Genomic DNA, 12,749 nt, shown 5'->3' with positions numbered 1-12,749 from the left:
CAGCTGTTATCTTTCTTTCTTTTGTTTTAAATACGGAACGCTTCACGAATTTGCGTGTCATCCTTGAGCAGGGGTTATGCTAATCTCTGTATCGTTCCAATTTTAGTACATGTGCTGTCAAAGCGAGCACTCAGCTATTATTTTTCTATCAAAATCACACTCACTCCTAAAAGCCCAATTCAAATTCCACTCTTCATCTTTATATCTTCTACATGAGGATTAGGAAAAGGACTCTGCACAGAAAAGGCAAATTCCTAAGGAACTGATTCATGAAATAAAAGAAAAAAGAAAAACCTTTTTCCTTAAAAATCCTTAAATCTTTCTGGAAGCTTTTTTTTTTTTAATATCACTATTCAAATACTAACATTTCAATCAAGAAACCCTCCTTAAACCCAGCACTGTTAACCAACTTTAAAGGCTAATAATGTACAATGTCAGAGAAGGCAATGGCAAGCCACTCCAGTACTCTTGCCTAGAAAATCGCATGGACAGAGGAGCCTGGTAGGCTGCAGTCCTTGGGGTCGCTACTAGTTGGACACGACTGAGCGACTTCACTTTCACACATTGGAGAAGGAAATGGCAACCCACTCCAGTGTTCTTGGTTGGAGAATCCCAGGGACGGCGGAGCCTGGTTGGCTGCCGTCTATGGGGTCGCACAGAGTCGGACACTGAAGTGACTTAGCAATGTACAATGTAGATTAGATTATTAAGTAAATATCAACCTCAAAATAAAAAGGTATAATCTAGACCCAGGACTCTAATTCCGGTAGTTATCCGTACTTGGATCTTAAGAAAGGAACATCACAGTAAGAAGACTTAATGCTTCACCTAATAAGAAACTGAGGTCAAATAAGTCTACAGCAGTGATAGAAAGATACCAGACCTAAATCAGCTTCACATTAGTAAAAATTCAGATTAAAAAAAAAAACTTTCAACTGAAATGTCATGAAATTACTTTTAGTAGTTATTTATTTAGTAACTTATTTAATATTTAGTAGTTATTCCAGTAGGGCTGGAAGATGTCTGAACCTCTCACAGAAGGACGCGTTCACTGGCATACTTTCCAGCAAGTGAAACAGCAAGGAGATGTATCACAGAAGCAGTGCTGCGGGCAGTACATTCTGCTGCGTTCTAGGACCTTATTTCTTTTAAGCCTGACCTAATTCAAATTTTCTCTTCACTCCTAAGCCTTTGAGTTCGTGTTAATTTTCAGTTGGACACAGTGAAGCGTTTTGCTTCCAAAAAGAATGAACATACTCAAGATTAATTGAAAGACTTTAACTGAAAATTAGTCGTTACATTAAGGAAAGCAAGGGCTCAGATGGTAAAGAATCCACCTGCAAGGCAGGAGACCCAGGTTCGATCCCTGGGCTGGGCAGATCCCCTGGAGAACGGAATGGCAACCCACTCCACTGTTCTTGCCTGGAGAATTCCATGGACACAGGAGCCTGGCGGGCCACAGCCCATGGACTCGCAGAGAGTCGGACACGACTAAGCAACTCACACACTCACAAGGTAAGCGGGGTGTAATGAAAAGAACTGCAGCAATTGAAATAGGATCTCAATCTAGAATCTCAAGCCTGACTCTAGTTGCACGACTTTAGGAACTGGCTTCACCGGGAAATGCTTTCTCATTTGAAGGGTATCATCACCTTTTCCTCCCTCCAGATGGCTGTTCAAATAAAATGAGACAATGGACCTGGCACAGTACCCACCACGAAGCGCTCAACAAATACTAGCTTCCTTCGTTCAACAGAAAAGACACGCTCCCAAGAAGATTTAGGCGTGAGGGTGCCGACACTCGCACGAGTCTTCACCAGCACAAAACACGGCAGCTGGTCGGTTCTAATGAAAACTCAGACCTCTATTCCACGAACGTATCTGAGGACACACTGGATGAGGACGAGAGAGCCTGCATGTGACCCTGGAGGACGCCATTAGAACAGGGCTGCACACACACACGAGGACCACTAAAATTCCCAGGAATTGGGCTTCTAACGTCTGGCGCCTTTAAAGCTGGTAGGAGAGCTCACGCCGCGCGAAGAAACAGCAAGTCAGATTGGGCCCAGCTCCGGATGACTACGCTGATGAACCAGGAGAGCGACGCGGGCTCACCCTCCTGAGGCGCTAGCAGCACGGCACTAAAACCCGTTTCGCGCCTGCAAAGACTCCACCGCGAACGCCCTCGCCAGCCTGCGCAGGAGAGCCCCCGGCGTCGCGGAGGGCACGGGCTGAGGTCGGGCTGCGCACGCCCGCCGCGGCGAGCGCCCGCAGAAGTTCGCGGCCGCGCGGCGCGCGCCCGGGCGGAGGGGCGCCTCGGGGCCCGGCCGCCGCCCCCGCGCGCACCCAGCGACGCCCGGGCCCGCCCGCCCGCGGGCCCCGCGGCCGCGAACTCCTGCGGGCGGCGCAGCCCGGGGGGCCGGGCGCGGGCGGCCGCACTCACCACACCATGCCGTAGGCGCCCTCGCCGATGTACGAGAGGTTGGTGTAGCGCGGCCCCACGTCGAACACCTGCCCGCGGACCATCTCCGGGCCCGCGCCCGCCGCCGCCGCCGCCGCCATGTTGGTTGCCGGGCCGCCGCCGCCGCCGCGCTGCGCTCGACGCTCCGCGGCCGCCGCTCGGCCCACGCCGCGCCTCCCGGGGGGCCGGGCCGCCGCAGCCGCCGCCGCTGGCCGGGAAGGAGCAGGGAGGCCGCCGCTCGGGAGAGCCGGGGAGGCACCCGCCGCTCGGACCGACCGCCGGCCGGACTGCCTGCCTGCCTGACTGACGGGCGCGCCGGCGGGCGGGCGCGCGGAGGGCGGGGCGCGCGCCGAGGACGGCGTCGGGGCGGGCCCGGGCGGCGTGCGCGCGGATTGGCTCCCCGCGCGCTGGGGGCGGGGCTTGCGGCCGGCGGAAGCGGCGCGCCGGGGGCGGGGCTTGCGGCCGGCGCGGCGGGGCGCGGCCACAGGCGCTCGAGGGCTTGGGGGCGGGGCCCCGGCTGGGGACCCGGACGTCGGGGCCGAAGGCCGCGCCGACCCGGAAGGCGAACCCCGCCGTTTGCAGCCGGGCGCCCGGACCTGGCCTTTGCGCGTGTGCGGCCCACGCGAGCTTGAGGTGGCCTCGACGCCCGGGTGGAAACCGGAAGAGGGACCGAGACCGAGAAAGACGTTTGCACCCAGAGAAAGTGTGAAGACCCGGAGGTGGAGGCCGAGGGCAGAGTCCGGGACGGGCGGGGCCCGCTGGTCGGACAGGGGCTCACTCAGCGGCTGGTCCTCACCGTGATCCCGCCGGTCCCGGCGCCGCGCAGTAACCTTCCCGCGGACAGGGTAGTGGACGCGCAGCGTGGATGGGCGGGAGAGCGGATGAGCCGCGAGGAAGACTGGGCGGAGGACTCCAGTCGTGGTGGTGCTATGAAAAGACACGAAGCGGAGTAAGAGGTTCGGGCAACCTAGACAGCACATTAAAAGGCAGAGACCTCACTTTGTAACAGAGGTCCGTCTCGTCAAGGCTGTGGCTTTTCCCGTGGTCATGTATGGATGTGAGAGTTGGACTGTGAAGAAAGCTGAGCGCCGAAGAATTGATGCTTTTGAACTGTGGTGCTGGAGAAGACTCTTGAGAGTCCCTTGGACTGCAAGGAGATCCAACCAGTCCATTCTAGAAGAGATCGATCCTGGGTGTTCATTGGAAGGACTGATATTGAAGCTGAAACTCCAGTACTTTGGCCACCTCATGCGAAGAGCTGACTCATTTGAAAAGACCCTGATGCTGGGAAAGATTGAGGACAGGAGGAGAAGGGGACGACAAAGGGTGAGATGGTTGGATGGCATCACAGACTCGATGGACATGAGTTTGAGTAAACTCTGGGAGTTGGTGATGGACAGGGAGGCCTGGTGTGCTGCAGTCCACGGAGTTGCAAAGAGTCGGACACGACTGAGCGACTGAACTGATGAGAGAGGTTCGGGAGTAGGGCGTTGAAACGCTGAGAACGACATTAAGATTCAGAGATTTGAGACCCAGATGGGTAGACATGGAAAGAACCTCAGACATAGGACATGCTGAAATAAAAACGCAAAGATAGAGTCACTGAAAACCAGAGCAGCAAGACCTAGAGAGAAGGAAACAAACACGCTGATGCTCAGAAATAGTCACAGGCACCACAGGTTGAAAAATAAGAGTCAGACTCTTGAAGCAAGTGAATGCCGAGAATAGCTAAGATGACGAGAGAAAACCCATCTCCCTGCTGCTTTGGACCTCCACCCGCGTCCTCTTTGGAGGAGAGTCAGAGTGGGAGACCCTGCATCCTGATTGTTCAGCACTGTGGTCTTGAAAGCCTGGACTTCCAGGCATCAACAAAGATCAACTAGACAATCTCCAAGCAAACAATTAAATGAACCCTCTAGGAAAAAAATGTGTGGCACATGAGAAAAGAGAGTGCTGGAGCCAAAAATCACTCCGTTGCAATAAATATATTTAGCCCATGAAGCAGAACCCAGTTTTAGAAAGCACCTAATTCTTATTCTCAATTAAAAAGAGGACATTGCTTTTAAGAACAGGCCGAGTTAAATGGAGAGTATCCTGAAATTAAAATCACGATAGCCAAAGTAAAAGCGGTGGTCAGAGCAGTAAAAGCAGACGGAATGACACAGAAGGCCAGTCAGAAACATAGAAGAAACTATGAGGAAAAGTCAGTGATGGAGAAGACAGCATGCAGGAGTGCGCCACGGAGAGTCGGGCTATAGGCACCCCGAAGAATACAGCAGGTCCATTAGAAGTGATGCTGCTGCTGAGTCACTTAAGTCGTGTCCGACTCTGTGTGACCCCATAGACGGCAGCCCACCAGGCTCCCCCGTCCCTGGGATTCTCCAGGCAAGAACACTGGAGTGGGCTGCCATTTCCTTCTCCAGTATTAGAGGTGATGCTGCTGCTGCTAAGTCACTTCAGTCGTGTCCGACTCTGTGTGACCCCATAGACGGCAGCCCACCAGGCTCCCCCATCCCTGGGATTCTCCAGGCAAGAACACTGGAGTGGGTTGCCATTTCCTTCTCCAGTGTGTGAAAGTGAAAAGTGAAAGTGAAGTCGCTCAGTCGTGTCCAACCCTTAGCTACCCCACGGACTGCAGCCTACCAGGCTCCTCCATCCATGGGATTTTCTAGGCAAGAGTACTGGAGTGGCTTGCCATTGCCTTCTCCGATTAGAGGTGATAGATTATACCAAAAGAAATTTTGCCTTCGGTCTAAAAAGATCTGGAGTGGAGGAGGGAAATTGAGTGAGTTCTCTGATTCCAAAAAAATAAGCAGAAACCAACTTGAAGAAATAATGTGGAGGGGCTTCCCTGGTGGCTCAGTAGTAAACAAAAAATGCCCAGTGCAGTAGACTCGCCTTCTGTCCCAGGTCCGGGAAGATCCCGCACGCTGTGGAGCAACTGAGCCCACTCCTGAAGCCCGTAGAGCCTGCGCTGCAGCAGGAGAAGCCGCTGCAATGAGAAGCCTGCACACGGCAAGGAAGAGTAACTCCCACTCTCAGCACCTAGAGAAAAACCCACACAGCAGGAAGACCCAGCACAACCAAAAATAATTAATTTAAAAAAATAATAATCTGGAAAAGTCCTGAAGTTTCAGGGATAGAAAAACACAGTATTTGATCATTAAAAAAAAGACTATTTGAAAAGCTGAAAGCTGGGCCTTCCCTAGTGGTCCAGTGGTTAAGAATCCACCGTCTGATGCAGGGCATGCAGGTTTGATCCCTGGCTGGGAAACTAAGATCCTGTATGTTTCAAAGCTCAGCCAAAAAATAAAAAAATAAAAAGCTGAAAGCTGGTTTTCTGCAGATGCCTCCTCTGTAATAATAAAATGCCAAAGAAAAATGGGAACAAGTTGGCAGTAGTCTGAGAGGGTAGGTTATCCATGTGACATCCTACAGGTGCTTCAGCTCCACGTTTTCCAAACTGCCGATGGTTACCTGCAGGAGCCCTGCACTCAGATGGCAAGATAAAGCTTGAACCTTGGCTTTTCTGCTTACTACCTGTACGACTTTGGCCTCAGTTTCTCCACTCTTAAAACAGAGATCCCAACAGCACTTCCCTCCCGATTGTACAGAATAAGACAACAGATGTAAAGCTCCTGGCACCTAGTGCATACTCAGTAAATGCTATCTCTGATTACTGTCCACCCCATCCAGACCTGTTCCTCATCTCAGGCTTCTGGATCCTATCACCATGCAGATCCTCCAGCTGAGGTCTGGGGATGATCCCGACAATTCATTTTACCTCACTCACAACCCGTCCCTGCCTCTGACCCATCGCAAACTCCTAAACATTCTATTTTTTCAGTATTTTGGAAATTGCTGCTACTCAAAGTGTGGCCTCCAGACCAGTGACATCAGCATCAGGTCGGGGTCTATTTGGAACACAACATCCTGGGCTCTACCCCAGACCTACTGACTCAGGATCTGCATTTTAACAAGATCCCTAGTGGTTTCATATGCATCTGAAACTTTTGCAAAGCACTGTTTTCTTTTTCGTTTCAGTTGAGATGTAAGTGACCTATAACAGCACCTGCCCTCCGCCCCGCTTGTGCCCGCCCCCATGCTCCAGACAGACCAGACAGCTCTCCGCTCTTCTGCCCTCCAGCCTTGCCACGTACCTCTCTCTCTGCGGGTGACGTGTCGTCTCCTCATTCTCCTAGCATCTGTGGGCATTTTAAAGTCACTGACTTTCACTGGACAACTGTTGCCTGGTTCTGTGGTCGCTAAGCAACGCTGTGATGAGAGTCTGGCTTCCCTTGTGGTCTTTGACAGGGAATGTGCACTGACCAGGAGACAGCCCTGCTCAGGTCCTTTGGCAATCGCTGTTCCTGCTAAGATGGGGTTTAGATGCATGTCAGCCTCTGCTGAGTCAGGCTGGCGTGAGCCAGGCCCGGGGGGCAGAACCATCTAGCTAGACTGACAACAACAACTTTCCAGAAGCGCAGAGCTGAGAACCCAAGAACATGGCTCTGGAGCACCAGGAGACCATGCAAGCTGCTCTCCAACCCTAAGTGAAAGTTGCTCAGGCATGTCCGACTCTTTGCAACCCCATGGACTATACATACAGTCCATGGACTGACTGCTCCAGGCCAGAATACTGGAGTGGATAGCTGTTCCCTTCTTCCGGAGATCTTCCCAACCCAGGCATCAAACCCAGGTCTCCCACATTGCAGGCGGATTCTTTACCAGCTGAGCCACCAGGGAAGCCCAAGGCCTAAGACCCTGCTTAGACGGCTAGCTGGCCACCCTGTCTTCCTGAGTGTCCCTCCAGAGTGGTGACAGTGCAGAGCTGTGGAAGCTTAGCAGACGCGTGGATATCTGTTGTTCTCTGCCTGCCCGACACTGACCCCTTCTCCTGGTAGCAACGATCCAGTCTTCTTTTTGCGGGGGTGAACTCTCCCCTCTACACACTTCCAGCATTTGGCTCCACCCCTCAAGTCAGGAATAAGCATGTGACCCAGGGCTCCCCAGTCAGAGTCACAGATGTTGGTTCAAAAGATGAACATGAGACCTGATCCAGGCCAATGACACTCAGCCCAGACTTCTGCAGAAACAACTGAGAAAGGGGTACTTCCCTTCTGCCAAGGTTGCCAGAGCAGGGACTATGGGACTGGGGCCGAACATACCACAACGTGAGAACTGCCCTCTAGAATAAAGCTGAGACGGGGAAGCAGGGTCCAGGGACAGAGACAATTTCCTGTCGACACAGTTTGACTATTCAGCCGAGGCTGGACTTGACAAGTGCGTGAGACAATGTATATTCTCTTTTTTAACTGAAGTCAATTTGAGGTAGGGTTTTGTCACTTGAAACCACAAGAGTTTGTGACTAATACACAACCCAACTAACTCCCTTTTTGCAAAAATTGCTCAGAATGATACACTAAATCACTGGGACATGAATCAGAAACTCATGAATGATGAGATGAGAAGAACTGGCAGGGAGCCTGGAAACTAGCTGGAGACGGAGAGCACTGAAGAAAGCAGCCCTCAGCAGAGACGGAGGCTGGTGAGCTGAAGGAACTGTTGTTGCTATGGTAACAAGCAAACTGCAAAAGGGGGAAATTGAGCAAGAGGATTTTTTTAAACCGGGGTTTTAACCTCAGATTAATGCAGTGAAACCCAGAGAGGAAGAAAGAGGGAAAGCAAGGTACTAAGCCTCTGTTTTACATAAAATGAAGAAAAGAGCTACTGCAAAAAATCGGATAATTTCATTTTTCTCAGTGTAAGAAGTTTTATGTCCGCCTCATACACCATTTTGCTGCTTCTGTTCTTGCTCAGAGCCCTGACTCCTCTGCCCTCTGCCGTCTCCCGGAGTTTGCTCAAGCTCATGTTCTGTTGAGTCAGTGACGCTATCTAGCCATCTCATCTTCTGCCACCCCCTTCTCCTTTTGCCTTCAATCTTCCCCAGCATCAGGGTCTTTTTCAATGAGATAGCTCTTCGTGTCAAGTTACAAGAAATAAAGGGAAGAAGGTAATTCATACAACAAAAATCGAGACCTGTAGCCAGAGGTGTACTAGACACTTTCTTCACATTGTAATCAGAAAAGAAATGGCAAGGAATCATTAAAAAAGAAAAAAGTCAAAATACTAGAAAATTAGATGACGGAAAGTTAAAGGAGGTCTCACAAATAAGGGAAATGTAAATAAATCAGAAACACCTAAGTAGCTAAAACCCCTGTATAAAAATATGAAAATCTCAGATCAAAGGACAAACTCTGAATATTTATTTAGCCAAGATGTGCCAAAAGAGAAGACAGACGCTGTATATGAACCCATGCGTTTGGAGTCTAGGAAGACGAATAAGCTGTTTGCACGGCAGCGATGGCGACCCAGACAGAGAGAACAGACTGTGGGCACAGTGGGAGAAGGGGGGCTGAAGAGGGACGACGGCACGGGGACACGCTCACCGCCACATGCAAACCAGGCAGCAAGCCCCTCGGCCCGTGACGCGGAAGCTCACCCCAGAGCTCCGTGACAGCCTAGATGGATGGGGGGTTCACGTGGGAGGCGACATATGTCTACGGGTGGCTGATTCACGCTGAGGTACGGCAGAAACCACCATGATATTGTAAAATAAAAGTGCCAAGAAATACGCACAGAATAAAAAGTCACTGCGAAACCAAATTCACCATATTACACAGCAGCACAAAACAGGAGACAAATAGTCTTTGGAAATACAACCCACAGAAAGCCAGCTACAGTAAAATACATCACACAGACTGTGATAAATGAAATAAGGATGGAGGCAAGGCAGACAGTGCAATGATGAGGCAGACAGCGTGAGCCGACAGCGACACAGACCGCAAATGGCGTCTCGGCGCAGAAAGGCCTTGTGCTTCACTGACCGACTGTTTTGGCCGCGCAGCCTGTGGGGTCTCAGCTCCCGGTCAGGGCCTCACTGGCAGCCCCTGAAGTGGAAGCCCAGAGTCTCAGCCACTGAGCCGCGAGGGAAGCCCTGAGGGGCAACGTTTATGTTATACGTATTTCACCACCGAAGTTCAATGGGCTCCATCTGTGACAGCTGATTTCCGGAGTCGCGCTGGTACCCTTGTGGCAATACCAGGGTATTGATTCAAAATTTGTTTTTTTGGCCGTGCCATGTGGCAGGTAGTTCCCCAAGCAGGGGATCAAACTCACTCCCCCTGCACTGGAAGCTCGGACTGTCAACCACTGGACCACTGGGGAAGTCCCCCAGACTGTCTTAATTCAGCTCAGTTCAATTCAGTTCAGTCGCTCAGTCGTGTCCGACTCTCTGCGACCCCATGAATCACAGCACACCAGGCCTCCCTGTCCATCACCAGCTCCCGGAGTTCACTCAAACTCATGTCCATAGACTCGTACTGCATCTATAAAGGAAGTCTTAAAATCAGATACTGGGAGTCCTCTAACTTTATTCATGTTTTTCTAAACTGTTTGAAATACTGTATTTCTTTTGACTCCCAATATCAATTTTGGTCATGGCTTTTCTTCCAAGGAGCAAGGTCTTTTAATTTCATGGCTGCAATCACCATCTACAGTCATTCTGGAGCTATGACCAACCTAGACAGCATATTAAAAAGCAGAGACATTGCTTTGCGAACAAAGGTCCATCTAGTCAAAGCTATATGGTTTTCCCTGTATGGATGTGAGAGTTGGACTATAAAGAAAGCTGAGCGCCGAAGAATTGATGCTTTTGAACTGTGGTGTTGTAGAAGACTCTTGAGAGTCCCTTGGACTGCAAGGAGATCCAACCAGTCCATCATAAAGGAAATCAGTCCTGAATATTCATTGGAAGGACTGATGCTGAAGCTGAAACTCCAATACTTTGACCAACTGATGCAAAGAACTGACTCATTTGAAAAGACCCTGATGCTGAGAAAGATTGAAGGCAGGAGGAGAAGGGGACGACAGAGTGAGACGGTTGCACGGCATCACCGACTCGATGGACATGAGTTTGAGTGAGTTCCAGGAGTTGGTGATGGACAGGGGGGCCTGGTGTGCTGCACTCCATGGGGTCGCAAAGAGTGGGACACGATTGAGCGACTGAACTGAACTGGTCAATTTCGGACTGTGGTGTTGGAGAAGACTCTTGAGGGTCCCTCGGACTGCAAGGAGAGCAAACCAGTCAATCCTAAAGGAAATCAGTCCTGAATATTCATTGGAGAGACTGGTGCTGAAGCTTCCAAACAATTTCTTTCAATTTTCATCTTTCTTAGCCTTGCCATGTAGACTGACCCCTGAGCAGAAGGGCTTATGATCAGATGGCAGAACTTCCAAATAGGAGGGGAGTGACCGCCCGCATGGTCACTAGGGCCAAAGACAGGAGTCCAACTCTGTCCCCTGTTCCTTCAGAAAATGTCACTCGGTCGTCCATATACACATCCTCTGCTCGTTCCCTCTGGCGACCAAGGAAATGCAACGAAACCTCAAAGGGACGCCATCATACACGTTACGCTTCGCTGTGCCCAGCCGCGTCCGACTGTGACCCCGTGGACTGCAGCCTGCCAGGCTCCTCTGTTCATGGGATTTCCAGGCAAGAAAACGGGTGGGTAGCCACTGCCTACACCAGGGGTTTATACTCGTTTATGGAACTAGAGTCTGATGGAGCCAAGTGCGGGTGAGCATGGGGAATGTGGACACGCCCCGTGTACCCGGGGCTGCCGCACAGCACAGGCCCTTTGCATAGCCCTCTGTGGGGTGAAGATGCGCCCTGCACCCAAGTGGTTGCCCAGCCCACCTCCGGTACAGGGCTCTGCAACTGCCATGTTGAAACTCCTAATAATTTATCCCAGGGCCCCATGTTTTGCTCTGTATCAAGTCCTGCAAATTTTGTAGCCAGTCCCACCTGGAGGTTTCACTCCTTGGTATGTGGGCGCCAGGACACTGACCGAGGATGTTCACAGCAGCTCCGTTTCTGCAAGAAGCCAGAGCCCCCCCGCATGGAGGAATCCCAGAAGGAGACCACTGGGTTAACGACAGGGAGCAGAAGAATGCAGCCAGCAGGGGCCCCGTCAGAAGGACAAGCAGGATGAACCGACGGTGTCAGGAGACGCACAGGTGGGCAAGGCCACACAGAAATCCCGTACAGCACGAGGCAGAGGCTGGGCAAGCTCCCAGGTTGGCTGACGGGCCCATAGTTACTATCAATTACGTCTGATTGATGACTTTGCTTCTCCGTGCGTTTATGTCAAATGCTTGATGGAAGAACCGGCCCAGGCTGGGAGAGGGGGCCGTGACAGGCGGCCGTCCTTGGCGGGGACATGCAGGCTGGATACGAGAGGCAGCTGCCTAGAACCAGCTTCATCCGTGAGGCCCCGGTCACACAGAAGACCAAACTACACAACAGACTTCAAGAGGACAAAACTGCGGCCTGTTTGTGTAAGATATGTCCAGGAAGTTCCGACTCTAAAATCTGTAACTCGGACATGGAATCTGTTTCGTTTCGGCAACTTTCTGTTGCTTGCCTTTCTGGGCAAAAAGATGACTTTCATTTCCAGAGGGTTTTGTTTTTTTTTTTTGCTTCATTTCTAAACATCTACCTTGGTGGTTCTGTTGCACACCCAAAATCAAAGTTTTGTTTTTCCTCTTTTCTTTTCCAAGTTCTGTCCTGCCCGTCATGTTACTTTCATAATTCAGGAGTGGAGGGGGAGGGGAGAGGGGAGGGGGAGGGGAGGAGGCAGGTGCCCCAGCCAAGCTGTGAGGAGCAGTGGGGAAGGGGTCTCAGGAGCGGCCTCCTGGGCCCCGGCCTGGCACCTGGCGGGAATCGGCATGCACCCCTTGGCCCTGGGTGCCCAGATATCCAGGCCCGAGTCCCCCAGAAGCAGAGCTGGGATGAAGTGCAGCTTCATGGTTGGGGCTGGCTGAGGGTCTGTCCTGACTGGTTCAGAACCAGGGCGGGCAGCTGGGGCTCCCGAACCCTCTGAAGGGACCTGGGGGCCCGCTATCACTGGCTCTCCCCGCTGGCTTGCTGCCTGTCTCCCCGGCTGTGGGGGCTGTCAGCAGCTTCTCCAGGCTGGAACCCTGACCTGGTGGGTACAAGACCCAGTGTCTGCTCCCTGCCAGCTCCCAGCTCTGCGAGTGTGTGTCTCTGCATGCACGTGTGCACGCGTCCCCCATCTGCCCGCAGCCCAGCTTCAGACACGTGAGGCCGCTCACGATGGAACCGTCAAGACAGCCTATGCTTAAGGGGGAGGCTGCCAGCACTTTCTGCCGGGAGCCAGGAGGCGGAGGGGGCGGGCAGGGCGAGACAGATGGCTGAGTGGGTGGG

The 12,749-nt window shown here is 52.1% G+C and overlaps 1 protein-coding gene and 1 non-coding gene across 2 annotated transcripts in view; both read right to left on the bottom strand.

Annotated features, from left to right (window-relative positions):
- MAPK1 (mitogen-activated protein kinase 1) overlaps positions 1 to 2,724 on the bottom strand; it is a 55,219-nt gene extending 52,495 nt beyond the window's left edge. The window contains exon 1 of the mRNA XM_055404959.2: positions 2,444 to 2,724. Within this exon, the coding sequence (XP_055260934.1) occupies positions 2,444 to 2,562 (119 nt within the window). The 5' untranslated portion in view covers positions 2,563 to 2,724. The remainder of the gene's footprint in view (positions 1 to 2,443) is intronic.
- On the bottom strand, positions 27 to 130 carry LOC129542939 (U6 spliceosomal RNA). The gene has a single exon (XR_008683193.1). It is a non-coding gene; the product is annotated as a U6 spliceosomal RNA (small nuclear RNA).
- Positions 2,725 to 12,749: the final 10,025 nt, after the last annotated feature.

Source organism: Moschus berezovskii, chromosome 19, assembly GCF_049115385.1.
Source record: "Moschus berezovskii isolate FMDL1 chromosome 19, NW_MosBer_1.0, whole genome shotgun sequence".
In the NCBI taxonomy this organism is placed as follows: domain Eukaryota; kingdom Metazoa; phylum Chordata; class Mammalia; order Artiodactyla; family Moschidae; genus Moschus; species Moschus berezovskii.
This window is presented reverse-complemented; position numbering and strand designations above follow the sequence as displayed.